The 25974-nt window shown below is 41.6% G+C and overlaps 4 protein-coding genes across 6 annotated transcripts in view; 2 read left to right on the plus strand and 2 right to left on the minus strand.

The window, feature by feature from the left end:
- Positions 1-19: 19 nt before the first annotated feature.
- pdss1 (prenyl (decaprenyl) diphosphate synthase, subunit 1) lies at positions 20-4010 on the minus strand. Its single transcript, XM_088402547.1, has 11 exons — positions 3817-4010; positions 3057-3127; positions 2877-2988; positions 2671-2801; positions 2466-2607; positions 2283-2394; positions 1919-2028; positions 1719-1799; positions 1206-1319; positions 1053-1133; positions 20-790 (listed from the first exon to the last, which is right to left on the minus strand). Exons 1-11 carry the CDS (start codon positions 3961-3963, stop codon positions 650-652), a joined length of 1242 nt encoding a protein of 413 aa, XP_088258673.1. The 5' UTR covers positions 3964-4010; the 3' UTR covers positions 20-649.
- LOC148408096 (uncharacterized) lies at positions 2780-25037 on the plus strand. Of its 3 annotated transcripts, XR_015863718.1 has the most exons (23): positions 2782-2967; positions 3793-4838; positions 4908-5026; positions 5402-5530; positions 5686-5750; positions 5832-5888; positions 5970-6068; positions 6560-6627; positions 6693-6780; positions 6857-6926; positions 7375-7447; positions 7504-7587; positions 8273-8402; positions 8467-8511; positions 8592-8673; positions 9224-9316; positions 9398-9474; positions 9691-9734; positions 9891-9970; positions 10339-10471; positions 17172-17316; positions 18023-18135; positions 24950-25037. XR_015863718.1 is itself a non-coding variant. In XM_088402539.1 (21 exons), exons 2-20 carry the CDS (start codon positions 4625-4627, stop codon positions 10459-10461), a joined length of 1740 nt encoding a protein of 579 aa, XP_088258665.1. In that variant the 5' UTR covers positions 2782-2967; positions 3793-4624; the 3' UTR covers positions 10462-10471; positions 17172-17768. The 3 variants fall into 3 exon arrangements, 1 of the variants encoding a protein (XP_088258665.1); XM_088402539.1 differs by lacking the exons at positions 18023-18135; positions 24950-25037 and having other exon boundaries at positions 17172-17768; XR_015863719.1 differs by lacking the exons at positions 17172-17316; positions 18023-18135; positions 24950-25037 and having other exon boundaries at positions 2780-2967; positions 9224-9326; positions 10339-10370.
- On the minus strand, positions 9553-20698 carry apbb1ip (amyloid beta precursor protein binding family B member 1 interacting protein). Its single transcript, XM_088402538.1, has 13 exons — positions 20454-20698; positions 17850-17909; positions 17206-17296; positions 16098-16354; positions 15851-15928; positions 15616-15775; positions 13533-13651; positions 13239-13313; positions 12885-13028; positions 12692-12802; positions 12397-12495; positions 12237-12330; positions 9553-12093 (listed from the first exon to the last, which is right to left on the minus strand). Exons 2-13 carry the CDS (start codon positions 17907-17909, stop codon positions 11246-11248), a joined length of 2136 nt encoding a protein of 711 aa, XP_088258664.1. The 5' UTR covers positions 20454-20698; the 3' UTR covers positions 9553-11245.
- The window catches only part of nell3 (NELL (neural EGFL like) family member 3), a 5346-nt gene continuing 3255 nt past the window's right edge, over positions 23884-25974 (plus strand). The window contains exons 1-2 of the mRNA XM_088402537.1: positions 23884-24074; positions 24144-25375. Of these exons, the coding sequence (XP_088258663.1) occupies positions 24856-25375 (520 nt within the window). The 5' untranslated portion in view covers positions 23884-24074; positions 24144-24855. The remainder of the gene's footprint in view (positions 24075-24143; positions 25376-25974) is intronic.

The following is a 25974-nucleotide window of genomic DNA, read 5'->3' on the forward strand; positions in this document are numbered from 1 at the left end:
TTCATGAGAACACACAGGATGCTTTGCAATAAGATACAAAAAAAAAATGTGTTTATTGAGCAGTGGTTGCAGATGTTAAGGCCGTGATTGTTACACTTGGACACCAGTCACCCTTCGGTAAGATTTCAAGTGCGGACGGATCCGGAGAAGGAATGACAACACAGTACACACATTTGCGTTTACAGTACGTAGCGACTTTTTGCTCAGTGCTTCACTGATTCCATGCAGAGCATTTAAATAACCATCAACACACACACTTGTACACAACCCCACACATGAAAATGAGCATTATACGCTTAGAGCATAAAATACTCATTTGCGGCCACAAAATAATAACGTGCGCACCAAATGTATATGAATGGAACCCACGCAAGTGAGTTTAATTTGCATTCAAAATGCAGTATATTGTGGCCATTCGTTTTCGCACAATATTTTGTGGCCGCATTTGCATGTTTGGGGAGTTGTACACTCGCCAGTTTATTAGGTATCTTAAATAGACATATGGAGGTACCGAATAAGCTGACCAATGGAGTGCGTGGATGTCAAACATAATGCGACTCGCTCTTGCGTCGAGGTAGAAAGCGACGTCGTTGATGGGGGAGGAGGCGGGGTAGCTGCCTGAGACGAGGCCCCGCCTCTTGGATCCCCGTTACTTGTCCCTGGCGAGCACCATGTGAGTGAGCGCGATGAGGGCGTCCCTCTCGGCCGACGGCCGCAGCCTGCTGACGTGTCGGATGGCTTCCTGGCAGTAATGCCGCGCCAGGAAGTTAGTCTGCGGCACGCCGTCGCTCTGCACACCGAAATCCTTATGTAAAACTGGAACTGTATTTTACTTATTCAAGTACCGTCTTTTTTGGCCCAGCATAGAAAAATGAAACATTTCTGGACTTGTATTAAAACGTTTTCGGGAGTGAAGGAGTTAATGAACCAATTCACTCATTTAAAATGTTAAACGGACGGCTACCTTAATGGACATTAGAATAAATAAAGCAATTACTATAGTTCGATGTTAGAATAAATAGACTAAAATGGCGGAATTGTTTTTGTGGTACCTGAATGACGTATTGCCAGGCTCGGTCCACGTCCCCTTTGAAACTGAAGCGTCTCATGATCATGGCGTGCAGCTCCGGAAACTAACGTGACGATTTGATGTTATTGAAGAAAAACACATTTGTTAACGGCCCGCGTTGTGACGAGAAGCTGACCTGCTGACAAGCGAACAAAACGGGTCCCGTAGCCAAGCCTAACTTGAGGTCGGCGGCCGACGGTTTGCCCAGCTGGCTGGCGCCCGCCGTGAAGTCCAGAACGTCATCCACTAGCTACACACAAACATTTTCAAATTCACTGCCAGTCCAGTTAAAATGGATCTTTGACATCCATAGTCGTCATTGGCAGTAAATGAGTTAATTACAGTTTTTTGCCAAGATGGCTCTTCAAAAGAACATCATGCATTTTTTTAAAGTACTTTTTCTAATTACTTGAGTATGTCGCCATCTCCTGGTAATTTTGCACAACATTGGGCCGGTGGATTAGGGACTCATTTTTAATTCTTAAATGTTTATTAATGATATGGCGCTTTTCAGGAGGAGGTTTCATTGAGTGCTTTCATTTTCTTACACCATGCAATGTCTCAATGTATTTCATGTTTCAAATTTCAATATTTTTTTCCAATTTCTCTGCCACTTTAAAGTACTTAATTTGCGCTTATTTAAAGTGACCTGAAAAGCGATGCCAACGTTCCTTCCATACTGGTACGCTATCTCGTGAACATCGGGGTCCGGGTTGACCAAAATGGACACCTGCGGCGAGAGAAGATCAAAAACAGAATGAAAAAGAGGCAGCAGATAAAAGCGGGAAGAAAAAAAACAATGTTCATTGCGGGTCCGTCTGGGATGTCGTGCAGACAGAACGTACATACTGCTTTGCAACTGTTGGCGATGAGGCTAGCCGTCTTCTTGAACGTTTTCTCCAAGTAATGCTTGAAGCGCTCGTTCTCGTTCTCTTTGGAGCCCAGCTGCATGAATTCACCTGCGCCACAAACAAAAAAAAACTTTTTTACTCTATATTGTGGTTTGTTTTCACAAAACCAGGCATTTGTTGCGGAGATTAGTTTTGAGTTTATGAAAATTAAAATTTTGACTAACTTACACACATGAGCGCCATTGCACCACCTAGTGTTGTGGATGTGCAATTACACTTCTCATGCCAAGCGCCCCACTAAAAAATACTGCTGTAAAGTAAATATAAATCCAAGTCACGCTATTTTTTTTTTTTTTAAATACCTCTAACAAGGTCCTCAATGACCTGCGCCAACACTTTGACCACGGTGATGTTGCCGATGCGAGCCAGGGCCATGGAGGCGACCGACAGGATGAAATCTCCCGCCAAGATAGCCTTCGGGAACACAAGTCAAAATAAAAACAAAAAACTATGCAGCACGAGGTAGACGGCAATTTCCCGCGCACCTTCCTTTCGCCCCACAGGTCATTGACGGTCCTCTTCCCCCGCCGCTTGTCCGAGCCGTCTATGACGTCGTCGTGCACCAGGCTGGCCGTGTGGATCATTTCCGAGATCATGGCCACGGTGCGCTGACCGGGGAGTAAGTCTCTGGATAACATAACGTTCACATTACTACAGACACCGACTGGATGTCCACATTTTTTTTCCTACCCTGCTCGGTTGCTGTGAATATTGAGGGCGCGCGCCATCAGAATGACAATCATGGGCCGAATAGCTTTGCCCTTCCCGTCAAAGTAGTAGTCACATAATGACTTGAGTTCTTCTTTGGAAACAAACAGCTCCTGGGACCGGATGGACAATGTACATGAGAGCGAGCGGGGGCACCTCATGAAATGGCCGATCCATGTTCTAGTTACCTTTTTGATGTCGTCGTATAAACTCGTCAAGTCTTTCTGAGCGAGCGAGAAGGGGTCTTTGGGTTTGGCATCGCTGTGGATCTTCCTACAGGTACACGCCGGATACTTGTGTCTGCAATAACACAAAGAGTTACGTATAAATGTAATAAAATCAAATCACGTTAAAATTATGGGTTTCACCTGGTGAGAGACGACTGTGTGGACAATGACCTTTGAAGCATCTTCTTGTATAACTGCAATGGTGGCGGTGTCTAAAAAAAAAAGGAAATAACTGATATCAGACATCTCTCTGAGTGCCTACGTTTGATCTGAATTGATTCAAGAGTTTGCTATGTGAGCTAGCAAACACCCAACAAAAAAATGACTTACAATATTACTTGGAATATCAGGCTTGTTAATAGACACCTGTGATGCACCTGCATTGCTACCAACTTAACAAGTAAACATCCCATAATAATAGTGTCAAACTAAAATTTTCAAATGAATATGCAAAAGAGAAGACCTAAAAGCAACGTCATCAGGCATCCACATGGGCACCTATAAATCATCTCGGTTTAGAAGGTCAAACATCTCGCAGAAATAATATGAAATGGCATAACAATTAAATGTGTAAAATAACTACAACGATTAAATAAGTCCATTTAATTCGACTATTTCCATTTATTACGCATACATGACTTGAAAACTTTTCAACGCATTAATGCCAATGAATGAATGAATGACAGCAGTGAAAATACGAGCTCGCCAAAATTCATATTAAAATAATATAACATATATACACTATAAAAAACTTTTGCTCTGCCACATAAATGTCAAAACGACTTTTGAGTTCAGCGTACTGACGCATACGACTGACAGCCGCATTCCATGCAATGTAACCCGATGACCTTCCTTATTTCCCCTCCCGGTATGACAGCGACTCCCACCGCGGCAAACCCACCTCGTCACCCGACCGCGAGGTCCGGGGCGCCTGCCCCGCGGACGCGGCTGGCCCGAGTCCGGAGCAGTGCCACTGGGCTTCTCGTAAACTTGCAGCGGCGCGTCCGATGGTCCACCTCTGGCATCGCCGCCACAGTGGGCCCGCCATATTTGCCGTGGCTCGTGCAGGCCGCGTGCGACTCGGAAGCGGAAGTTGCCAAGGGATGTCGTATGGTTTGCATAATATCTGAAAAAAAAGATTGTCCCGTTGCTTTTTTTGTATATATATATTCACTTGTGCATTATAAATCGTCACTGTGATTATTTGATCATTATTATTGATATTTGATTTTTTTTCCGTCTGGCAAATTCTAGGGCGTTGTGCCAGGCGCTCCACTTTGCCCCATCTAAGATGGCAGTGACATTGACGTACTGTGCGATAATGTATAAAAATAACGAACTCCGACCCAATAGGTGGCGGCCTGTAGCTGTTTTGAACTTTGATGAAAGAAGAAGCCTAAGCTAAGCCTACTCACTTGTTAGCCCTCGACTTTTCTGACCGTACTCACCTGGGCATCTTAACATAACATGTAAATATAGGTTTTGAAAGTAATATGACAAGCTAATTAATTTACCGCGTATTGTTGTATCTATTTTGGCGTGGTTCGTCAGTATTTCTGTACGACATACGAAATTGAATACAAATGATGTTTTAATTCTATTTGCACAGCATGTATACAACAAAATTAGGAACTAAATCCAGTTAAAATTATTTCTATGGTCAAAACCTCATTTAATAATAGTTCGAGACTTGCAGTGCGGTTGTCAAAATGTGGAGCCTCCACAAAGTTTTACTCTTTACTGGGGTAACATCAAATATGATCATCACATGTGTACACCTGCTTGAGTTCTGCCAAAAAGATGAGGCTGACTGTCAAGACACGTCTCCATCGTCCCACGTGATCAGTTCCAGGTGGAACACGAGTATTTTGAACCTCAGACGCAACATGGACAATTTCAGAGTCTCCTGTGAGACACTCAAGGGTAATTACGACACTGACACAATCTAGTGTTCTCATCATGACTCCTGATGTCCTTACGTCCTTCCTGCAGGTGCTTTTCCACTAGATCAAGTCCAGGGGAATTTCGCTCGGACGGTGAAGAACTGTGTTTTCTCTGAATCTTTTCCAACTCCGCTGAAAGGTCCTATAAGACTGGCTGCAGTTTCAAAGGTGACCACTACCATGTCCTCCTGAGACCCAGCCTATTCAGTTGTGTCCAATGTGTTTCAGCAAGACAGAGGTGAATTGCATCCACCCAAACACATGAGATGTTGATGGAAATGCCAGGATGTCTTTTATTGAGCTAATGAGGATTTATTAATGTAGCTCTAATGTCTCAAAAGACAAAGACCGAACTCTAATGTTCATTACAGGGGACATGAATAAATAGACCAGCTCGTAGGAGGACATATTTAAATATACAGATTTTTTTTTCTTGAAAATATGTTTTTTGCTAAAATTATTTTTTTATATCACCTGTGAATGGATATATGTTCGTTTTGAATATTAAAATAATCAGAAATATTTCACACTACTGATTTACAGGATGCCTTGGAAGGTCTCTTGGATTTAGACATCGCTGAGACCGGATCTGAAGAATTCCGACAATACGTCAGTGGAGCAAAACTTTTTCCAGGTTCTGAGCCTATGGCACACAGATATGGAGGCCACCAGGTAAACTTGTCATACATTTCCCCATTCAATCAGCATTCAATTTGATATCATAGATATTTGAGGGGAAAATACAAAACAACTCTTACACAAGCGTTTAAAAAAAAAAAAATCTCATTTTTAGTTCTTTAACACATCATAATTTTTCCTTCTGCTAGTTCGGTTACTGGGCGGGTCAGCTAGGTGATGGTCGTGCACATCTCCTCGGTCGTTATACCAACAGGTGAGCAGATATGACGTTAGAACTATACCGGAATTCCATGTTTATACTCCAGATAAAATGTATATAACTGAATATTTCTAGAAAAGGAGAAACGTGGGAGCTGCAGCTCAAAGGTTCTGGAAAAACACCCTATTCAAGGTAACCTCATTGCTGTTTTGGGTTCCTCTTGGGGAATTTGGCAGTACGAGAGAAATTATCCACGTCGTCATTCTTCAACAGGTCTGGCGACGGCCGAGCGGTCGTTCGTTCTTCGGTCCGAGAGTTCCTGTGTAGTGAGGCCATGTATTTCCTTGGCGTCCCCACCAGCAGGGCCGCCAGGTGACAAAAAAGCCACAAAATAAGGGCTAACGGTGAAAATAATAATTAAATAAAACTTGGCTGCTGTTTTCAAGAAAACGTTTTCAAATAAATAGTCTTACTTTATATATATATATATATATATATATATATATATATATATATATATATATATATATATATATATATATATAAAATGTAATTTATTTTTTTTTGGTTACTGTTTTTGCTGGTGTAAAAGCACTCATTGTAAAAAAAAAAAGTTGATTTTGACTTGATTTTTTTTAGTTAAGTTGTACTGTCTCATATGTTTTTATAATTTAAAAACACGTTTAAAATTTATGTATAAAATTTGCAGTTTTTAAGAAAAATAACATCTAAAATAAAAGTTGTACATTTAAAAAACGGTACAAATATGTCCAAAAAATATGTATTTAATAAATAAAGTGGCAAAATGACAATTTTAAGGCAGGAGTCATTTCATTTCATATGTTTTTTGTTGTTGTTCTCAGCTTAGTCGTAAGTGAAGAGCCAGTTTGGCGAGATCGGTTCTACAACGGCAACGTGAAGACGGAAAGAGGTGACTTGGATTTTGGATTACGTGTCATCAACGCAGCTGCTGATGTAGCGTTTTGATATCATCAGGGGCGGTGGTGCTGCGCTTAGCCAAATCCTGGTTTCGGATTGGCTCCTTAGAGATTTTATCTCAAAGTGGCGAATTGGATCTTCTCAGGTAAGCCAAAAAAAAACGGCAATTTTCAAGAAAACAGAGTTTGTGATTTTTTTTTTCCTTTTTTTTTCTATTTCAGAAAACTGCTTGACTTTGTCATCGCTGAACATTTTCCTTCCCTCCATTCCGACAAGCCTGATCAATATTTGGTGGGTGAATATGTATTTTTTCCAACTCGTTCAATCCCAAAGACATTTTAAGTTTTTCAAAGTTTATTATTATTTTTTTTTTAAGTGTTTGGTTGCAGCAGGGTCTCAAAATGTCTACTAACTTTTGGTAATTAAGTACTGAGGTACTGAAGTCATTTATTAAGGTACCGAGATACTTAGCTCAAGCCTTGGATCCTCAAGTAATCAATTACTCTAGGTAACTTAAGTAACTACAGTAAAACAGTAACTAAAGTAAAAATTTTAAACAAATAAATTTAGGTATCTATGTACAAAACAAATGGATTCAGATAATTAAAAAAACGTAAAAATACGTCTTTGTGATTGGTTGAGTTAAAAGTGAAGACTCGTCCAATCCACAGTAGACTTTATCATATAATATTTTTTTTTCCCTTAAAAAAGTTCATGTAATATTACATTTTTTTTCCAGGCGTTTTATTCGTCAGTGGTAAATGACACGGCCCATTTAATGGCTCACTGGATGTCCGTTGGCTTTGCGCACGGTAAGACACCTCCTCGGACGTTTTTCCCGCACGTGCGTTGAAAGCGGTCCCCGTAGGCGTGTGCAACACGGACAACTTCAGCCTGCTGTCCATCACCATCGACTACGGCCCCTTTGGCTTCGTGGAAGCGTATGACCCCGGTACGTAGTACCGTATTTTCCGCACTATAAGAATCTAAAAGGCTTGAATTTTCGCTAGTTTTTATTTTTGGGGGATGAAAAAAACACACACTTAATCGCCATGCAATTTGTTTCATTTTTCCCTCCGTTTTTCCAGTTATAAACGTACTGTATTTTTTTGCAGCTAAAAACCCTTTTTGAATACTTGATATGCTGCAAAAATTTGGAAGCAAGTTTTTCTAATTTAAGCACAATTTAATGTCATGCATCCAGAAATTGTTTTTAAATCAACAAATCTATTTATTTGAAGGTTTTTGGTTGCAACTTGATTCAAAATTTAAGTTCAATATTTCATTGAATCATAATTCTTTTAAACTTGATTTTTTTTTCTTTGCATTCATCTAAAGTCTTTAAATTTAATCGCGATGTATTTTTTCCCCATTCTTCAGCTAGTACTTTCCACAAATCATCTTTCTCCTTAATTTCTGATTAAAACGTTTGACCGACATCTGATTGTTTTGTACACATTTACGCGCCTTCTGTGGCTTCTATTCTATGCACCTTATAATGTGCCGCACCTTTAAAACAGTTTTAAAATCGGCCATTCATTTAATGTACACATTATAATCCAAAGTACCTTACTGCGTAAAATACGGTACGAATTAATTCGCTGTGACAACTGGATTAATTTGTTAAACTGTCGCAGATTTTGTGCCAAACACGTCGGACGACGAGGGACGGTACGCCATCGGAGCTCAGGTTCACGCAGGCCTCTTCAACATGGAGAAACTTTTGGATGCTCTCAGGCCGCTGCTTTCTGCCTCTCAACGGGAATTGTAAGTAGGCAACATCTTCGAAATCAGTGCAGCTTCTCAAACGAGCCCTCTGGATTATTTTCAGAGCTGAGACCGTTCTAAAGAACTTTATCGGCATTTACCAGAGAAGGTAAAATGACATTTTGTTTGGATGAAATAGATATAGTTCGCATTTATTTCTGAAATGTATATTTGTCTTTGTGTTTTCAGGCTTCATCAGCTGTTCAAAGTCAAGCTGGGGCTCCTGGGGGACCACCCGCAAGATCGACATCTGCTTGCGCATCTGCTGCAGGCGCGTTCTCGCTCGCAAACACGCACGCTTGAAAGCGATGCAAAAAGTTTGAAAAATAAAAGTAAAAAATAAAATGTTAGCGCGAAAATGTCCCAAAAAGAAAGGAAAAAATCTTTAAATAAATGAAAAAAAAAATAAAAATATTAGAAGGGGTGGGCAAGTACAAACGACAAGTATTGGTATTGGGCCAATTCTTTATTTAAATCATTTTGGTCTCGTTTTACAATCAAGAAGTAACATTTACAAGACTGAAAAATTGCCATTATTTCGCAAAATTTTAAGCAGAAGTGTGATTTTTAAGTTTAAAGTATACAGTGTGTCTTTCTTTAAAATGTTATTGTTTTGTTTTGTATTTTTTTTGTATCACAATTCTTACCGGTAACAATACTTAAGAATTAAATTCTCCTACTGGTATCAGTCTAAAAAAACAGCTGTATACCAAATCCCAAATGTTGGCTGTACAAATATGATTATTTTCTCTTATTTTTGGAAAACATTTTAAGATAACCTAGGCATTCAGATTTATTTATTTATATGTTTATTTGCGCAGCTGATGGAAGACACGCGAGCGGATTTCACCATGACTTTCCGGCAGCTGAGCGAGTCTTCGGCTAATAATCTACGCGAAAGGAACTTCACACAGGCGTGGCACCGTTCGTCCCTCAGCATATAAATTCTTAGCCAAAATAATCTTTCACCGCCTAACTTTTTTTTTGTTTTTCAGGCCTGGGCTCTAAAAATGTTGGCCTCGCACGGACGCTTCTCCGATTGGCTGCGCGCGTACCTGCTCCGCCTCGGCAGGCAAGCGAGACATTTGAAAATGACAATTTTACACACACGCAGTAAGAAATAAATAATCGCTGGACGCCAAAAGTCATTTATTCCAACCGAGATGTGTAGACTTGAGTCTTGATCACATTTATTTTACTTCATATTACAAAAACATTTGAAGAGGGGTGTGTAGACTTTTAATATACGCTGTATCCAAACCATATCGTGGCGTTTGTTTTCCTTCAGCCAAACAAATGACAAAGATGAAGATCGTCAAGCCAGGATGAAAAGTAAGCACGCAACAAAATAATAAATACATTCCTTTAAGACGGGGGTGACCAAACTTACGACATCCCTGCTTTAAGATAAGAAATATTAAATGACTCCTGTGTTATTTCTATTCACTTGAGCTATGATTGGCTTCTGGTAACAATTTCTTGTCACAGGTGTGAACCCGAGATACGTGCTGAGGAACTGGATGGCGGAGTCGGCCATCCGCAAAGCAGAAAACGACGACTTTTCAGAGGTAATTTCACATTTGAGAAATTTAAAACTAATCCAACTCCATTTTTGTCATTTGGAAGGAGATTTTTTTTTTAATAAAATGGACTATTTATGTCTGTCATGACTTCTGATACTTTTTACCCAAACAGAAGAATAAAGAGAAAAATAAAGGTATTACATGGGGAAAAAAATTGAGAAAAAAATACAAGGAAAAGTCAAGAAATAAGTGCAATGATTAGAGAAAATGCGCAAAATTATGAGGAAAAAAGACTCATTTAAAATTAAAGTTAAAAGAAAAGAAAACTAATCAGTGAAACCACAAACAAAAAATATCAGATGAAATAAACACTTGAGTAGCCTTTGGTAGCTGTTGTTGCTTGTGTCCACAAGGTGGCACTGTTGCATCAAATCCTGAGGCGGCCATTCGTGACGCAAGCGTCTGCAGAGCAGGCAGGCTTCGCTGACAAACCTCCCTGGTGGGCCCACAGCCTCAAAGTCAGCTGCTCCTCTTGAGTCACTCGAAGTATGTGGAATTTCGTTTTTTCAAGTTACTTCACGTAAAAAGAATAATACAATTTTGATTCTTTCAAATGCAAGTCATTGTCCATGTTACCATGTATACGTTTTCGAAGAGTATGTATTTTTTCACGTTAAAAATAATACATATATATACACATACGGGGTGAGGTGTATCATTTTCCATACTTACCTACTCTGTGATGCTTTGACTCATGCCAGTCCAAACATTTATTCCGCATACTTATTTAATATTTCATTCACTGAAATAGAACAATATTTACAATTTTTTGGAGTTAAGAGCTTGTTATTAAAGAGGAAGTCAGCTGAAAAGTTTTCTTGACATGACATTGTGATCGATATTGCGTTAGCGGAATAAAAATGAGGCATTTTTAACCCATTTCAATAGGTTGCCGTTTTGCCACTTGCTGTCCACTAAAAATGTCACAGTTGTTCGAATCTCAGGTAACGACTAATCACAGCTGGCCTCGTTTCTGGTCATGTGACATTTACAAGCTGAGCTGTGATTGAGCGACTGTGATGTCATTTTCCATAGACAGCAATCAGCAAAATGGCCGCCCCATTGAGATGGATCAATACAGGTAGATTTTGCTGCTTAATTCAAATTCCACAAATGCAAAAGTAATCAGAATGCCATGTTTAGAACATATTATTGTCAAATCCAAATTTTGGGGTTGACTTACCCTTCCAAGACCCATGTAAACCTGACGTTCAGCTATATACACAAGCAAAGTCCAACGGCCGAACCCCAATTGTAAACTTAATTAACGGGGTCTCGCTTCTTCTGCATGGCGCGCATGAGTTCAGACATGAAGTCACCTCCTTCATCTCCTCCTCCTCCTCCTCTGCGAAGAGAAGGTGTAGTCCTCTTTGGCGGACGCGGCGGTGTCTTCTTTACCGACCCAGAGGGCCTCACGGGAGGCCTCGGTGGGCCCGCGGTCGTTGTGGGAGGCGGCGGAGGAGGCGGAGGTGGAGGTGGAGGCGGCGCCCCCCCCGTGAGCGGAGGCGGCGGCGGTAGAAATCCCGGGTCAGGTGGCGGCGGCGGCAGGTCGGCGGCCTTGAAACTCGGCGGTGGAGGCGGTAGGGTTTTCACAGGTGGCGGAGGAGGCGGCAGTGAGGCAAAATTGGGCCCCGGAGGAGGTGGGGGGAGGAAGTCCGGCGGGGAGTCGTCGACGGGTGGCGGAGGAGGGGGAGGAGGGAGGTTATTTGCGGCGGGGGGAGGCGGCGGGAAGTTGGTCGGGACGTGTCTGGGTTGGGGGACAGGTTTGGGTAAAGATTTGCTCGGGAGAGGAGGAGGGGGGCAAGGGAAGCTGCTTTTGGGAGCAGGTGGAGGAGGAGGCGGAGGGGGGAGGGCTCCACCTATTGGGGGAGGCGGCGGGGGGAGGGTTCCACCTGTTGGGGGAGGCGGTGGGGGGAGGGTTCCACCTATCGGGGGAGGCGGCGGGGGCAGGGTTCCTCCTAGTGGGGGAGGCGCCGGAGGAAGCGATCCACTTAGTGGGGGAGGTGGTGGGGGGAGGGTCCCGCCTGGTGGGGGTGGTGGAGGAGGAGGAGGTACGGCTGCCGTGTTGTTGTTTGCGTGTCCATTGGCGACCTGGCTCTCTGATTGGTCTATCAACACAGCATCAAAAAAAAGAAAAGTTCAAGAGTTCTAGTTCTAGACATTTTGAGTGTGTGTGTGTGTGTGTGTGTGTGTGTGTGTGTGTGTGTGTGTGTGTGTGCGTGCGTGCGCGTGCGTGCGTGCGTGTGTTTACTTTGGCTTGACGTAACGATGCAGCTGGCCCACGTGGAAGCCATGGCCACCTTCTTCTCTGCCGTTTTGAAATTTTCATACAAATGGACGCCATACTGCCACACGCACATTACCATGATCAATTTGGTATTGATGACATCATCACCATAATATTCGCATACCTTTGCAATGCGTATTCCCGTGACCCACAGGTTCAGGGTCCAGGCATCATCGCAGCACAAGTACCTGATGTACTGAGAATCCTTCTGGATCTGAGGATGCTACTCACACAAAAAGTTTGGACGCAAATGAATCGGAAAAAAGTACTCAGTACTTTGTCGAGAAGTGTTGATTGGGGATTTATTATCCTCAACTTTTAACTGAAATAAATATCAGCTCCAATTGAGTAGTAACAATCGGTGGTAGTATCGGCTCTGGAAAAATGATATCGGTGTATCTCTAGTGTTGATGCCTTACTTTGAGGACAAAGCAAAAATCGCTGGGCGCCTTGTGTTTCGCTCGGAAGTCTTTTCCGTAGTAAACGTTGAGGTTGTCAAACTGCACGAAGCAAACCAGGTCACGTGACGACTGAGGTGGGAAAAATAAATAAATATTAAGTGGTTAGCAAGTAGGGATTGAATAAATGAGCCTGAGGCCTTTGCGCCCTGACCTTGGTCTTGCCCTTGGGCACGTAATAAATCCCGGAAGCCCTGAGCTGGAAGAGGCGGGGCTTCCAAGATTTCTTGCCATCCTCTTTGAGGTGCAGCACCCCCTCCAGGTCGGGCACCATGATGGACGTCCCGCAGAAGTTCTCCTGTTTACAATGAGAAGACACGCCTCATAATAATTACCGTGTTGGAGGTTTTCAAAATTATTAGCCTGTCTGACAATAAATGGATGGTGACTCCTCAGTAGATGTTTAAGGCAAAGTTGTTTGTTTGTTTGTTTTTTTACCTCCAAAATTGGTCAAATTTGACACTAAGGGTAGAAAATGATTATAAAAAAATAATACTCAACATTTTACCTTGATCAAGATCTCCTTGTCTTTGTCCTTCATGTCTTTCAAAACCGTCTTGCTCTTCTTCCACAAGTAGAATTTCTACACACGGAAAACACATACGGCCTTTAGATAGGACTGCGCAATTAATCGCATTTTGTCATCCTACCACCGGGGGGCAATGTTTCCCACATCTTTGCATGACAATATAGTTATATAAATGTACTGCATATATAATTGAATGTAATTCCAATAGTCTGCAGTATATTGCATTTCACATCTAATGTACATTATCCATGGATGGATCTTATTTGTACCCACCTGCGGGTTTTTGAAGACTTCATACTTGTCTGTCTCCTGAAAGAGGATCTGGTTCTCGCTGTCCCTGGTCCAGGCCAGCAGAGGCTCGACCAGGTTTTCATGGTCCTCAAAGGTCCTCTCTAGCACCACGAAAAACAAACAAGTCAAACTTGGACCTCAAACCCCAACCCAGCTTCATCATTTGGAATGCTCCCAAAAGTCCTAATTTAAAACATTTCCCAAATGTTAAACCCTTGGCAACAGACTTTGCTGTAACAAAGAAACCAAATTAAAGTAGCGGCCCTTCAGACGAGACTGTATGTGAATGATTAGCTTAGCGCGGCACATTTAATCTCTCTTTACACAAGCTCCGAGTTGTACAATCGCACCTTTGTCTATTCCCAATGAGCTGAAGGAGTACGGGCGCATGTCCAAAAAGTACAAAGTCTTTAAAGAGTACTAAATCATCCCCAAAAGCACGTTTGGCCGTCCTCGCACTCTCCTCATGTGCCTGTGTGCACTTTAGCAATTACAGCTTAGCGCCAAAGAAATGCTTGTGGTATTTAGTTGCCTTACTGAGGCCATTATTAAGGTGTTTCAAGGGAAGCTACGATTAGCAGGAAGCGCGCGGATCCGCTTTGAACCGCGGCGGAGGCGTGGCCGACACGTGGCGGCTTTTGATGGTTAAGCTAGCGAGGTGTTAGCCTGATGTTTTTGGAGATTAAATGTCAACTGTCTTCAAAGTGGGAAGAAGTATGCATCCGTCTTTGCCTTCATTCTGGAACAAGGATGCCCAAATTGTGGCCCAGGGGCTGTTTGCGACTTTTCGGTGCAGAATTATTTGGGTGTTTTGGAACTCATTTAGTTTATGTTTTAACAGTTATGGATTTGTGCCTTGTTTTGCTTGGTTCTTGGTTTTTGGCGCCACCTCTGGCCGCTGTTGATTTTGAGGTGGGAGAATCAGGCAATACAATCAATCAGGTTCATATAGTTTTAAAAATATAATAATTTTAAAATTTGTCAAAATGCATTTTGTGTATACGATTGCTTGCTAACAAGGCGATGAATCCAGCGAAGCTAAAGCGGCATTTTATAATGCTGTTTTTGACTAAATAATTGGCAGCAAACGTTTTGCTGGAAATTGTCCCAGTTTGTTATAAGGAGACCTGCAATTTGCAATTTCAGTATAGCTGAAAAAGTAACAAATATTATGTGTTGTCAAATTGGATATGTTGCTGAGTAAAAATGGCACTTATATTTGACTTAATTATTTTTTTGTTTGTTTGTTTTGTTTGCAAACATTTGCAATGGGGGTCTATGGAAAATTTGCTTTCTAAAAGGGGTCCCTTTTGCATGATGGTAGTCCAGGCTAAGCCAATCATGGAAGTCATTGAAAAGCTTACAAATATCATAAATTGGCCGCTATCGCCACCCAGAGGTTAATGGGTGTCAACGCAAAAATTTCTATTGCGCCCTGTTTGCGAGTTGCAGTTGAAAGGATTAATGCAAAAATAAGGGGAAATGCATGATAAAATATTGGGTTTTTAATATGTCCAAAATTGACAATTTTTCCAATTTTGAATGGCAGTAAATGAGCCTGACATGGGTTAAACTTGACACCTATAGGGTGTACCTCTCGACCTCCCGTTTGCAAGCAATTAGAAGGGATATAACCCATGTCGTCTTTTTTTATGCATTTCTTTTGATATCACACATCAAAAAGCCTGAGTTGGGTCAAAATTTCCCCCTGTGTTTAAAAAAAGCAAGGATATTTTTTACGCGGCATCTCCTTCCTTTTTTCTGTATGCGGCCTACAACTGCCAAAATTTGGACACCCCAGCTCTAGACAAACATTCACGTTGTTTTCCGAACACGTTGCGCTAACTCACGCGACACGTTGGCATGCAGCGATGCTACAAGTAGCATGGCGTCCATCATCTTTACTAAATTTAACAATCATGCGGGCATGACTGAAATTCTCATTTCCTCATTTTGTTTTGACCCGCGAGTGAGGACATGTCACCAGCTAAAACAAGAAATAAACACTACCCATTTGGAGTTAGCGTTAGCGCTAATGTTAAATAAAAAAAGTGCATGTTCTGACCTAGCTGCAGTTCTGGGTTGGTTTCACACAGGCTCCAGTCCACGTTGCAATCGCAGTGCGTCTTCTCGCAGAGGTTGTCCAGCACGTCCCTCACGTTCTGCCTCTCGTCCACCATCAACGTTTTGGAGCTGCCGTCGTTCATGCGCACCTTCACTACGAGCTGAAGCGCACATCAATACTTGGAAAAACAGTCAAATGAAAGAGATTTCAAGATGGCGCTTGACGTCTGCGGTACCTTTTTGACTTTTGCTTCTTTGAGCTTCTCCAGAGCCAACTTGATTTTGTCCGCCTTGATCTGGGCCTCAATTTCCTCCTATGGATCCATAAAAAAATCAATCACAATAATATAATATACAGTAGTATGAGACCATACTTTAAAACTTTAAGGAGGTCAGAACTTAGTGACTATAAAGCTAAAAGTGAAGATCGTTCCAAGGTTCTTTTTTTTTTTTTTTTTTTGTTCTAGCCCGTTGCGGACTTACCATTGAAGGTTTGCTTGATTGCGGGGGCGGTTTCGGCAAGTCTGAGGTGGTGGACGACGGGGAGGTGACAGACGAGTCGCTGGTGGACGAGTCGCTGGAGGATGAAGGGCGGGCGCGGGTGGGCGGCGGGGGCTTGAGCTGAGGTTCCTTCAGACTCTCAATCTCGGCCGCCAGCTTCTCCTCGCTGGCATTGAGGTCGGCCACCAAGTCGGCCATCAGGGCGTCCAAGTCCGTGTCCTCAAGTTCATTTAGAGATTCTGGTAGCAACAAAAATCAGCAATAGCACATATGACTGGAGAAATCCCAAATCTGCATTCTTTCTCTGATTGGCTCTTGGCCAGGAAACACAAGATAGAAGTTTTCCCAGTTAAATTTTTATAAATTCAACCTCAGCAATACATTGTTTTACCTGTAGTGTACGTGACAGATGAAATTTAGACAAACCTGAATGAAACTGTCTTCTCTAGTTGTAGGTTAGGCAGTTATCAATGAAAACTGACATCCATCATTTGAGTATCGCGTAAAGCATAATACTTTCCAGTGAACATAAATGGTAATTGCATGCTCTTCCCCTGCATTCCATCAGATGTGGGAAAATAACTATGATGTATTATACCCTAGGGTTAAACCCCTAAGCTGGTTTTTGTGTTACACTTCTATTACTGAGCTATGTTTCAATCGTAGTGTTAACATGTTGACCCACAGACATGGTGTTAACTTTAAGTGTAAGTACAGAAAGAGAAAAAAAGAATTACTATGAGCACAGACAGAAGTAGACTCGCGCTTGAATAATGACGGACCAGAAAAAAAAAAGCCCTATAGTGGTGTTGGAAGGTTGGGCAAAAATACACCGACGGACTGACAACTATAATTTCGTCTGGCTTACAAAAAAATAAAATACATAATAAAATTCAGCATAGATAACACAATTTAGCTCGAAGTTGCTTCATGTTCCAATTCATTTGCCTTCATTTTGAAAAGTAACCTTGTATTCACACCAAATGTCAATCCATCCCTAATGTACCTTATTTAGTTCTACATGGTAAAGCATTATTTTATTCTGTTGATTCGCAGGTGGGCTCATAGAGGACAATAAACACAGCGTCACCATTGAGGTCGGTGAAACCGATGGAGAGGTTGACTTCCTTCTCAGCTTCGGGCGGACACGAGGGGGGCGGCGCTGTTTCTTGGCCCAGACTCTGCCGGGGGAAGAAATCCAGTCAGTGTTTCTCTTGATACGTATACACGCTGAATACATACGTACAGTAAATTTCAGCTAATCAGTAACACATCTCGCGTGCGCTCAAGCGTGCTGTCAAAAGTGAAGCCAGATGCATTTCCATGTCTAACTGACTGTTTGCACCAAAAACTAATCTCTTATCTGGAGCTAACAATTCACCCCCTCCCCTTCTTGTTTTTTTTTTATGTATTCATCACCCCTTCCCATTTTCTATGGAGTTCAGTTCGCTAACGTCAGTTTGCACTATATTCAACTTTAAAAAAAAAAACAAGGCAACCTGTTGATTACAATCTGGCTCGAGAATGCGGGGAAAGAAAATTCCTTCTCAGATATTATTGTTTGTATATGAATTACTTGTCAAGGAAATGTTATTTAAAACATAATATGGGCAAATCTATTATCAAAAATAAAGTGACGGTCAATTACACAGAGCTCATTTCTAAGTCAACAATGCGAACCTCCGTACCGTTGATTATTTTCAAAAGGGGTCGTCATAGCGACCATGGGCTCACCTGCGTCAGGAGGTCCATCTCGCCCAGCAGGTCGCTGAACATGGCGTCTATGTCGTCCATCTGTTTTCAGGACGGAAAAACAGAAAGCTCAGTAACACAAGTGCTCACAAATTTTTGTGCGGCAATCAACTACTATTCAAAATATACAGTGATGATTGTCTGAATTTTGCCAGATTGTGACGTCACTGTTTGGCTCATTTATGTCAAAACCGCCCACTTCAACAAGCTTCTCAGGCGCAGAAGATTCCTCATTTACATGCCAGGATCGGACTTTCAAAGACAAGGGGTAAGCAGAGCTGCATTGTGTTTCTGTAGTAGCGTTAGCAAACTTCTAATAATGCTTGAAATAAATTGTTGGAAATGGTAGAAATGGTAAGGATGGTTGGAATTTGCTGCATGCGCCACATGTATGGATCCGTTTTAGTCATTGACAAGTTTATGAAGAAGAAAAAGATTTCGATTTTCCCGAGTACGGCCCTCAAAGTCGAAAGTTTGGACGCCCCTGGTTTACAGAATGCTGAATCAAATTCACTTCATGCATTTTAGAAATGTTTCGAATCCCTGATATGAAATAACTGATTAGAACGAGCATGTAAGCTATATATGTTAGCGTGCTAGGCGCGAGCTAAATGAAGTTGTCATAACAGACAGAGCATTAAATACACACACGCAACAAAGCTTCACACATAATATGACAGCATCGAAAGTTGTTTCTAATAACCTGCGGTCATGTTTTTTTGGTTTTTTTTTCCTCCTTGGCTTGCTCCTTTTACAGGCGTGTTTGGTCTTGCTGCCACTTTTACTTTTTGAAGATTTCGAGCGAATCCAATCATTTCAAAGCTAAAGGTATTCAGTCTTTATTGTACATCATTTAGTGCGATACTCGCATGGGAACACAATTTTTTCGCAGTTTTTTTAGGTTCATGCCACACTTTCACATCAAATCTTCTTCATCTGAGAAGAGGAAGTGGTCGCTGTTTAGTATTCGCTATGTTGTAATGCAAACGGAAATGACGACATCAGCAGCAGCAGCAGCCAGTGGTTAAAAGTACAAATTATTTATTGTACTTAGAGATTTTTGAAGTATCAATACTTGAAATACGGATTGATTTTTCGTACCACTTTTTACTTTCTGTTCGAAACACACACATAGGCTGCTTCGTTTTTTTTTCAATTTCACAGAGCCCTAAAAAAACAAACTACAATTCTTAAGATTTTTTTTTTTCAGGTGTAAGCTAGTTGACATTTTCGTCTTGATTAATGCACGGTTTTAGCAAGAGCAGCTTTTGTAAACATGTCCAGTTTTAGCCCCCAAAAAATAAAGTGCGCAGACAAAGTGGCACGCAGATCATGATGTCATCGTTTAAAAGTCACACTCCGAAAAAATGTGTGAAAGGCGACACCCGGTCACGCTTAATGAGTGGGAAAAAGTTCAACTGCAAGTGAAATAGACTTAAGCAATCAGCACTTTGTTAGAAGTTTGACTTTATTCTCAGAAAAAAGATTTGTTTGGATTTTTTAGACAGATATGGAGCGAGCTAGCTATGTGATAGATAGATAGATAGATAGATAGATGCGTAGCTAGCTAGCTAGCTATGTGATAGATAGATAGATACATATATGATGTGTAGCTAGCTAGCCATGTGATAGATAGGTACATATATAGATAGATGCGTAGCTAGCTAGCTATGTGATAGATAGATACATATATAGATAGATGCGTAGCTAGCTAGCTATGTGATAGATAGATACATATATGGATAGATAGATAGGTAGCTAGCTAGCTATGTGATAGATACATATATAGATAGATAGATATGTAGCTAGCTAGCTAGCTATGTGATAGATACATATATAGATAGATGCATAGCTAGCTAACTATGTAATAGATAGATACATATATAGATACGTAGATCGCTAGCAATGTGATTGATAGATACGTAGCTAGCTAGCTATGTGATGGATGGATGGATGGATGGATAGATAGAATGCGATCAATCTATCAGCCAATTTCAAATGTCTGTCGGTGTCCCAATATTTCTGTCCATAGCAGTCCCGCAGATATCATTTGCCATTATTATGCCTGCCGTCTCTTTTACACTATGGGGCCGTTTTCCAGCTGAGAAATATGCGACCACTCAGTTTCTATAAAACAATACAAGAAGAAAGAAAACAAACCACTTCTGGTCTTGTGGGATATGTCAAATAAACCACAGGCATAACTTCTTCATTCACATACCCCCCCGCATGCTTCCAGTATTTTTATATAATGTGAACATCCGGAGCCAAGAAAATGTAGAGCGTACAAAAAAAGAAACAGATCACAGAACGACGTTTTCAATATCGGGCTTAACTTGACCGAACTACGTTGATAAAGAAAAACCTCAACGGTCACATCAGCTAAAATATGCTCATAAAAGATTCAACTGTCCCATAAATCAAGAATATGTCCTTGTCTCTGTATTTGATGCTTTGTTTTAACCTTTAGATATTTGCACATACATTTATCATTGACCGATCCATCAATTTCAAAGTTGCAGCCATGAAAACAAAACACAGGAAGCAGAAGTGCTAAAAGTGTTATAACAAATCACTTGAACTCACCTTTTCCAATTTGTGCGTATGTACAGTATATAAATATGGATGGGTGTATCTATCCGTCAAGAAAAAGGCGTCATGAATATCGGTTTTTAAAAAAATAGGTTATCCACCAAAATGAGGCCGTTAACTGGCGGCGCGCGTTTTTGGGTGTGTTGTCAAGCGGTAGCTCATCTGCTTGCTTCTTTCTTTTTTTGACAACCTCCTTCCTGCCCGATGCGGAAGTTCACGTCCAGACCTGTCGCCGCATTCCTGCACAATACTTTCACAAGACTCGTGTCTGGGCCCGAGACCAACCCCGAGCTCGCTTCAACAATAGTTAATATTTGACCTCAGTCAGACAATGATTTACACAATCTGGTTATTGGTCAAGTACGCGGGGCGGGGCGCGGCAAATTGTCCCTATGGGATCTGGGATCCACTGGCGACCAATCTTCATGGTTGGAGCTAATTGTTCAGTTGGTTTGATTGGTTGCTTAGTTCATGTATTAGTTACTTCCTACAAACCTACCAGCTAGCTAGCTAACAAAGAAACCTGCGAGCTAGCTAGGTTCGATTGATTATAGGGCGGGGCGAAATGGATAAAAAAATAGAATCTCTTTTGTTTAATTACTTTTTGAGTCAGTCTAGACCACCGGTGTCAAACTCAAGGCCCCAGATAAAAATGAGTTTGACACCCCTGATCTTGACAATGATAATTTTGATCACAGTAATAATCGTTTTTTTTAATTTAACTATCAATCAATTTGATTTGATGTCTTCGTTAGTTATTTAGTTTCAGTAGTTAGTTAGATAACGAACCTGCTAGTTGGCTAGCTTAAAAAAAACAGCTAGCTAGCGAGATGGATAGTTTGTTCCTTCGCTGGTGGTTTGATTTTTGAACCACAAAAACATGGGGTGATTGTCAAGGAGGTTGCTATAAAAAGGGAATATTAAAAAAGTCTGTGGATGTTTGGAGAGGCTGCCCTGTCTCATTCACTCAGTTTTCATGGTTCCCATTCGCTAACTTAACGTAGTCATGGTTCTGTGTCTATCCAGACCTTCAGAAAATATTGAAATCGTTCAAATATCACCAGGCCTCCAGATAAAATGAAGGATGATCACCCGCCAAAATTTCCTCCGATATTTCATCCATTTAACACCTTGATAAATATTCGAAGGCGGACAGCAAGGTCGCGGCTACTCGTTTGTCACGGTGAGGGTGGTCCAAACAATAAAACTTTTTTTATAGCTCAGCGGGTTTATTAATTATAAGCGTTTGAAGCAGAGCAAGAGTTACTCCGGCTTTTAAAGAAGCCAAACAAAGCAGCCCGCTGCCCCCCCTTTTTTTTTTGAAGCCCAGATGGCAAACTGTGAAGCTGCATGCTTCAAGAACCATTAGTCACATTGAGTCCAGGCGCGCCTGGAAATAGTTTTTTAGTTTGCTCTTTTACGGGGCTTTCAAAGAAATAAAGCAGGCCGATAATGGCAAAAGCGGCAGGGAGCGTGCAAGACAATATGCCGTTTGTCAAAGTGTGATGTGAAACCTAGGCCACGCTTCTTTGGACTAGACGGCCAAACGCGCGTCGTTCTGCATTGAACTCCGTGGGCGGCTACCAAGCCGAGGGGAATGATAGCATGGCGGAAACCGCAAACTGAGTTTGGGTACGGTCGTTTCCTTAGGGAAACCAGGAAATAGTCTTGCGGGGAAGGTACACCTGATTTCTCCCTACCGTTTGTCCGTTTTTCCCATCAAAGTAACGTTAAAGGATAGTCTCCCATTTCTTGACCGTGAGCTACAGAAAATGAGTGTAAATATATTTCAAGCACTCGGCGTAGTAAAACATTTTGAACCCTTATGTGGTATTTTGATCATTTTTGGGTCATTTTCTTCCACGTGATTCTCAAGTATTTTCCCCAACCAAAAGTACACTCCTGATAGCGTGATGACTAAGTGGTCGCGCCATGTTGAACTGTGACATATTGTCGCCATCTGTGTGAAATTTCAGCTCCCTAGTGTCTTCTTTCAATGCTTTGCTTGATGTAAAGATCAAAGATTGGGCCAAATACCGCACAAAGGTTCATAATATTCTAATATGATCCCTTTATATTAAGGCTTGGCGTTTTTGAGACTGACATAAACCCGCTGTGATCATTTGGAGTTCACTATACCTCTCATGGAGGGAGTCTTGAAAAATGTCTATTGGAATTTCTTGCCTCCACTAAAACCCTAAAAAGTCCTTTGCATTCCTGCCTCGTGCCATAGTTGGACGTGTATCCGTATACAAAGGGGGGCTAGGTGTTGACAACGCGATGGCGACCGGGTTTGAGTATCAGCAGCTGTTTCAACATTCAGATGCTGCTCAATAACACAAGAAGAATAAAATACCACTGGAAGGAGTGCAAGGGTCACAGGAAAGTCAACAGTGACCCAAATGAAAAGTGACAGTCAGCTGGGAAAAGACAACCAAACGTGACATTTTCACAGACAGATTCTGTCCTTTACCGATCTGTTTATCTAGTTAGCTAGCAAGACATATAATGTGTACTTTTACATTGGCTGTTTATCTCATTTTGCTTACTGAAGCTAGTTTGCTCAAGCTAGCAAGACAATCTGTTTGTTTATCACTGGCTCTTTGCCAGTAAGCTCATGTAACTAAGCATTTTTAGCAATAGGTTTCATATTATATGAAGCTAATCAAGTTACCTACAAAAGTGAGTTTATTGCATAAACACAGTAAAAAGTTTAGAGTGAAATATTAAGAGATTTTTGTGTTATTTTGTAGTTTCAGTTCATTGTGAATGAATAAATCGCTTGCACACAGTTAGGCAAAATATTCTGGGGTGCCTTTTTGCGGGTAGAGAAGTGACAATATTCAATTGAAGTGTGGGTAATAGATTATGTGACCAAAAGTGAATTTTATGTTGAGGGTTAGATAGACGGTGCAGAGGTTAAAAACTATTTGAAGCACAATGATGCGCTCTCGCTGACACATTGTACATACATCTTGTTTAATGTGTATTCTTATTGTTGTTTTTTATTGTTTTAAGCTCGTCTACTAATTTCAGATGATTAAAGTGAAGGCTTTAAAGATTAGCTTTAGCTTTTTGTTTAAGGCTAATGTGTACTGCAGAATAGTATTTTTTCAGAGGTTTAGCTATTTTTATTTTTTGGGGGGGTATGACTGAGATTTATTATTTTTGAGTTGGGGGGCCTTGATGACGATTACGACGAATACAATTTGCGCCTTGAAAAACTGACGGACGGACGATCAAGTTAGCGCAAGCTAGTAACACCGTAAAGCCAATCAAGTTGCTTAGCTTTTCAAGTCAAGTATGCTAAAAGTAGCCAGCGACATTAATGTCATCCATTTAAATGACTGCAGGGGAAGTTTCTGTTTTGATCCTGGACCCGGTAGCAGTTAGCTGTCAGTAGGCGAAGGGTTAACGCGCACCATGAAACCTGATGCTAATTAAGCTCCAGGAATGCCATCATCACATCCAGACATCCAGAGTTGGGAGTCTGCAGCTCAGAGGAGCTCAGAGCGCCTCTGGCTGCCGGGCTGGATGGATGCACGACCCCATGGCGTTGGCGCAGGTTGCTAAATTTCAGGATTAACACCTTGAAAAAAGAGGCGGGACAAGAAGGTACGGTTGTTAGCGACTCGGAGGTCAAAAAGTCAAATTCTTGCTGTAATTGTTGTGTTTCTTTCGCAGGGATACAAAGGCTTCAACATTTCTCTTTATGCGTCTCACTAAAGAAAAAAAATGCTTGCAACATCAATACAGATAGGTCATAATAGCTGATGCATATTAGGAATTATTCATACTTTGTCATTAATGGCTATGTTATTCGTTCATGTTGATTAGATTTCCTGAGGACGTTTATAGCTGTGTTTGAGAAGTGGTACATTTTGTCTTGGACAAGATTTTAACAGCTGTTACAAACAGTTCAGTACATGCAGGACTCTGATTTTTTTTTTCCGCTTCTTTTATTTCCTACAAACTTTCCTGCTGTTTTTAATAGTATAAAATTTAATAGTCCGTACTCGGATGAAGTGTTTTTTTTCCTAGTGTCTTTTGTTCGACTTTCACAAGGAGTGCTATTTTAATGAATACAAAGATCTGTTTTGTTTTGTTTTTAATTTGATTGTTAGGTTAGCGTGTCAAGTCACATATCTCAGTTCAAATTCTACACTTGCTCTCAGAAAAATCATCTAACTTTGACTAAGATTTTGCGGTGCGTTTTTGCTCATTGTTTTTTTTTTTGAAAGCTTTTCTCCGTATTAATCGCCATTTTTGTGCATAGGGAAAAACAAAAAAAACTATTTTTTCAGTGCCATCCATCTGTGTTGATGTGAGTTGAGGCGTTTCATTTCGGATCGTATTTTGTGGAATCTGTTGGCAATCGCGGTACGGTAAAAGCAAGATGTTGAAGACATTGGTTGTGTTTCTCCTGGCCTTCGCGTCGGCGCATGCTGACTGGTGCACGGGGGCCCACTGCTCGGGTTCCGGCACCGGAGACCCTCGACCCTGCACCGGCGACCACTGTCCCTCGGGCAGGACCAACAGACCGCCGCGCCACACTCCACCCGATGACTTAAGTCACGCCTTCACCTCGGGAAGTCCTCCGCAGGAACGTATCACCAGGGAAGCCCCCCCGCCGTGCTTCGACGCAGACTGCGCAAAGGTGTCAGAGACCAAGAACCAAACGAGGAACTGCAAAGGTCTTGAGTGCCGGCTTCCCTTGCGGATCGTCAGATCGAAAGGGCGCCCGAGGGACGTCGGGGAAAGCCCGCCGGCGTTCCCCGCGGCCGAGCGCCCGCCTCCGGCTCATCTGGGCGACAGAGCTGCGCAGTTCCTTGGAGATTTCCCCGAGTTTGGGCCCCCGCCTTCGGAACTTGGTGGCGCAGCTTTAGGGGTCCAGCTCACCTGTGACGTCAAGCCAGGTCAGCGTTCATTTTTTCATTTACGCCTGCATTGAAACAAAGTCTTTTTAACTTCACTCGTGCGGTTCTTTTACAAAGACCACGAGAGCGGCGGTTCTCAAATGGTGGTATCAAGAACCCCAAAGGTACGAGTAGTAGCTTTGAAACTGACAGGAACAGTATGTTTTCTTTTCGAATTGAGAGCAAATAAACTGGAACATGAAACATCTAACTATAGTGACTCCTTTACAAAAAGTTGTATGTCTTTTTTTTTTTCATTTTTATACCGCCTTGGTGTCATTTTTGACCCATTTTGGGCCAACGATCAAGAGACTTCTAACAAAGAGCATTAAAAAACACTAGGAGGCTAAAAATGACAATATATTGTCTAAATCAAAATTGCCCTTCATTCCAAAATGCTTGCAAAAGAGATTTAATTGATTGCAAAGTTTATGTTAGGGACCTATATGTCAATCGGCACGCAGGGATTAAAGATTTGCATTGTTATTGTTGAAAATTTCCGAGAAAAAAAAGTTTGAGAACCAATGCACAAGCGCTCCTTCTAGTACCAGCACTTTTCAAAGTTACTGAATCATATGATTAATTTTAGCTCGCATACT

This window comes from Hippichthys cyanospilos, chromosome 19, assembly GCF_059441005.1.
Source record: "Hippichthys cyanospilos isolate Australia breed blue-spotted pipefish chromosome 19, RoL_Hcya_1.0, whole genome shotgun sequence".
In the NCBI taxonomy this organism is placed as follows: domain Eukaryota; kingdom Metazoa; phylum Chordata; class Actinopteri; order Syngnathiformes; family Syngnathidae; genus Hippichthys; species Hippichthys cyanospilos.

Excerpts from the sequence above, each read along its gene's own strand:
- apbb1ip (XM_088402538.1), bottom strand. The coding sequence starts at position 17,909 with ATGGACGACATAGACGCCATGTTCAGCGACCTGCTGGGCGAGATGGAC. Across the intron at positions 13,029-13,238 it reads ACAAGGAGATCTTGATCAAG|GAGAACTTCTGCGGGACGTC; the intron begins GTAAAATGTTGA and ends CATTGTAAACAG. Across the intron at positions 12,496-12,691 it reads ATTTTTGCTTTGTCCTCAAA|CATCCTCAGATCCAGAAGGA; the intron begins GTAAGGCATCAA and ends TTGTGTGAGTAG.
- LOC148408096 (XM_088402539.1), top strand. The coding sequence starts at position 4,625 with ATGTGGAGCCTCCACAAAGTTTTACTCTTTACTGGGGTAACATCAAAT. Across the intron at positions 5,889-5,969 it reads GGAAAAACACCCTATTCAAG|GTCTGGCGACGGCCGAGCGG; the intron begins GTAACCTCATTG and ends ATTCTTCAACAG. Across the intron at positions 9,317-9,397 it reads GCGAAAGGAACTTCACACAG|GCCTGGGCTCTAAAAATGTT; the intron begins GCGTGGCACCGT and ends TTTGTTTTTCAG.
- pdss1 (XM_088402547.1), bottom strand. The coding sequence starts at position 3,963 with ATGGCGGGCCCACTGTGGCGGCGATGCCAGAGGTGGACCATCGGACGC. Across the intron at positions 2,802-2,876 it reads TATACGACGACATCAAAAAG|GAGCTGTTTGTTTCCAAAGA; the intron begins GTAACTAGAACA and ends ATCCGGTCCCAG. Across the intron at positions 791-1,052 it reads CCTGGCAATACGTCATTCAG|AGCGACGGCGTGCCGCAGAC; the intron begins GTACCACAAAAA and ends TTCGGTGTGCAG.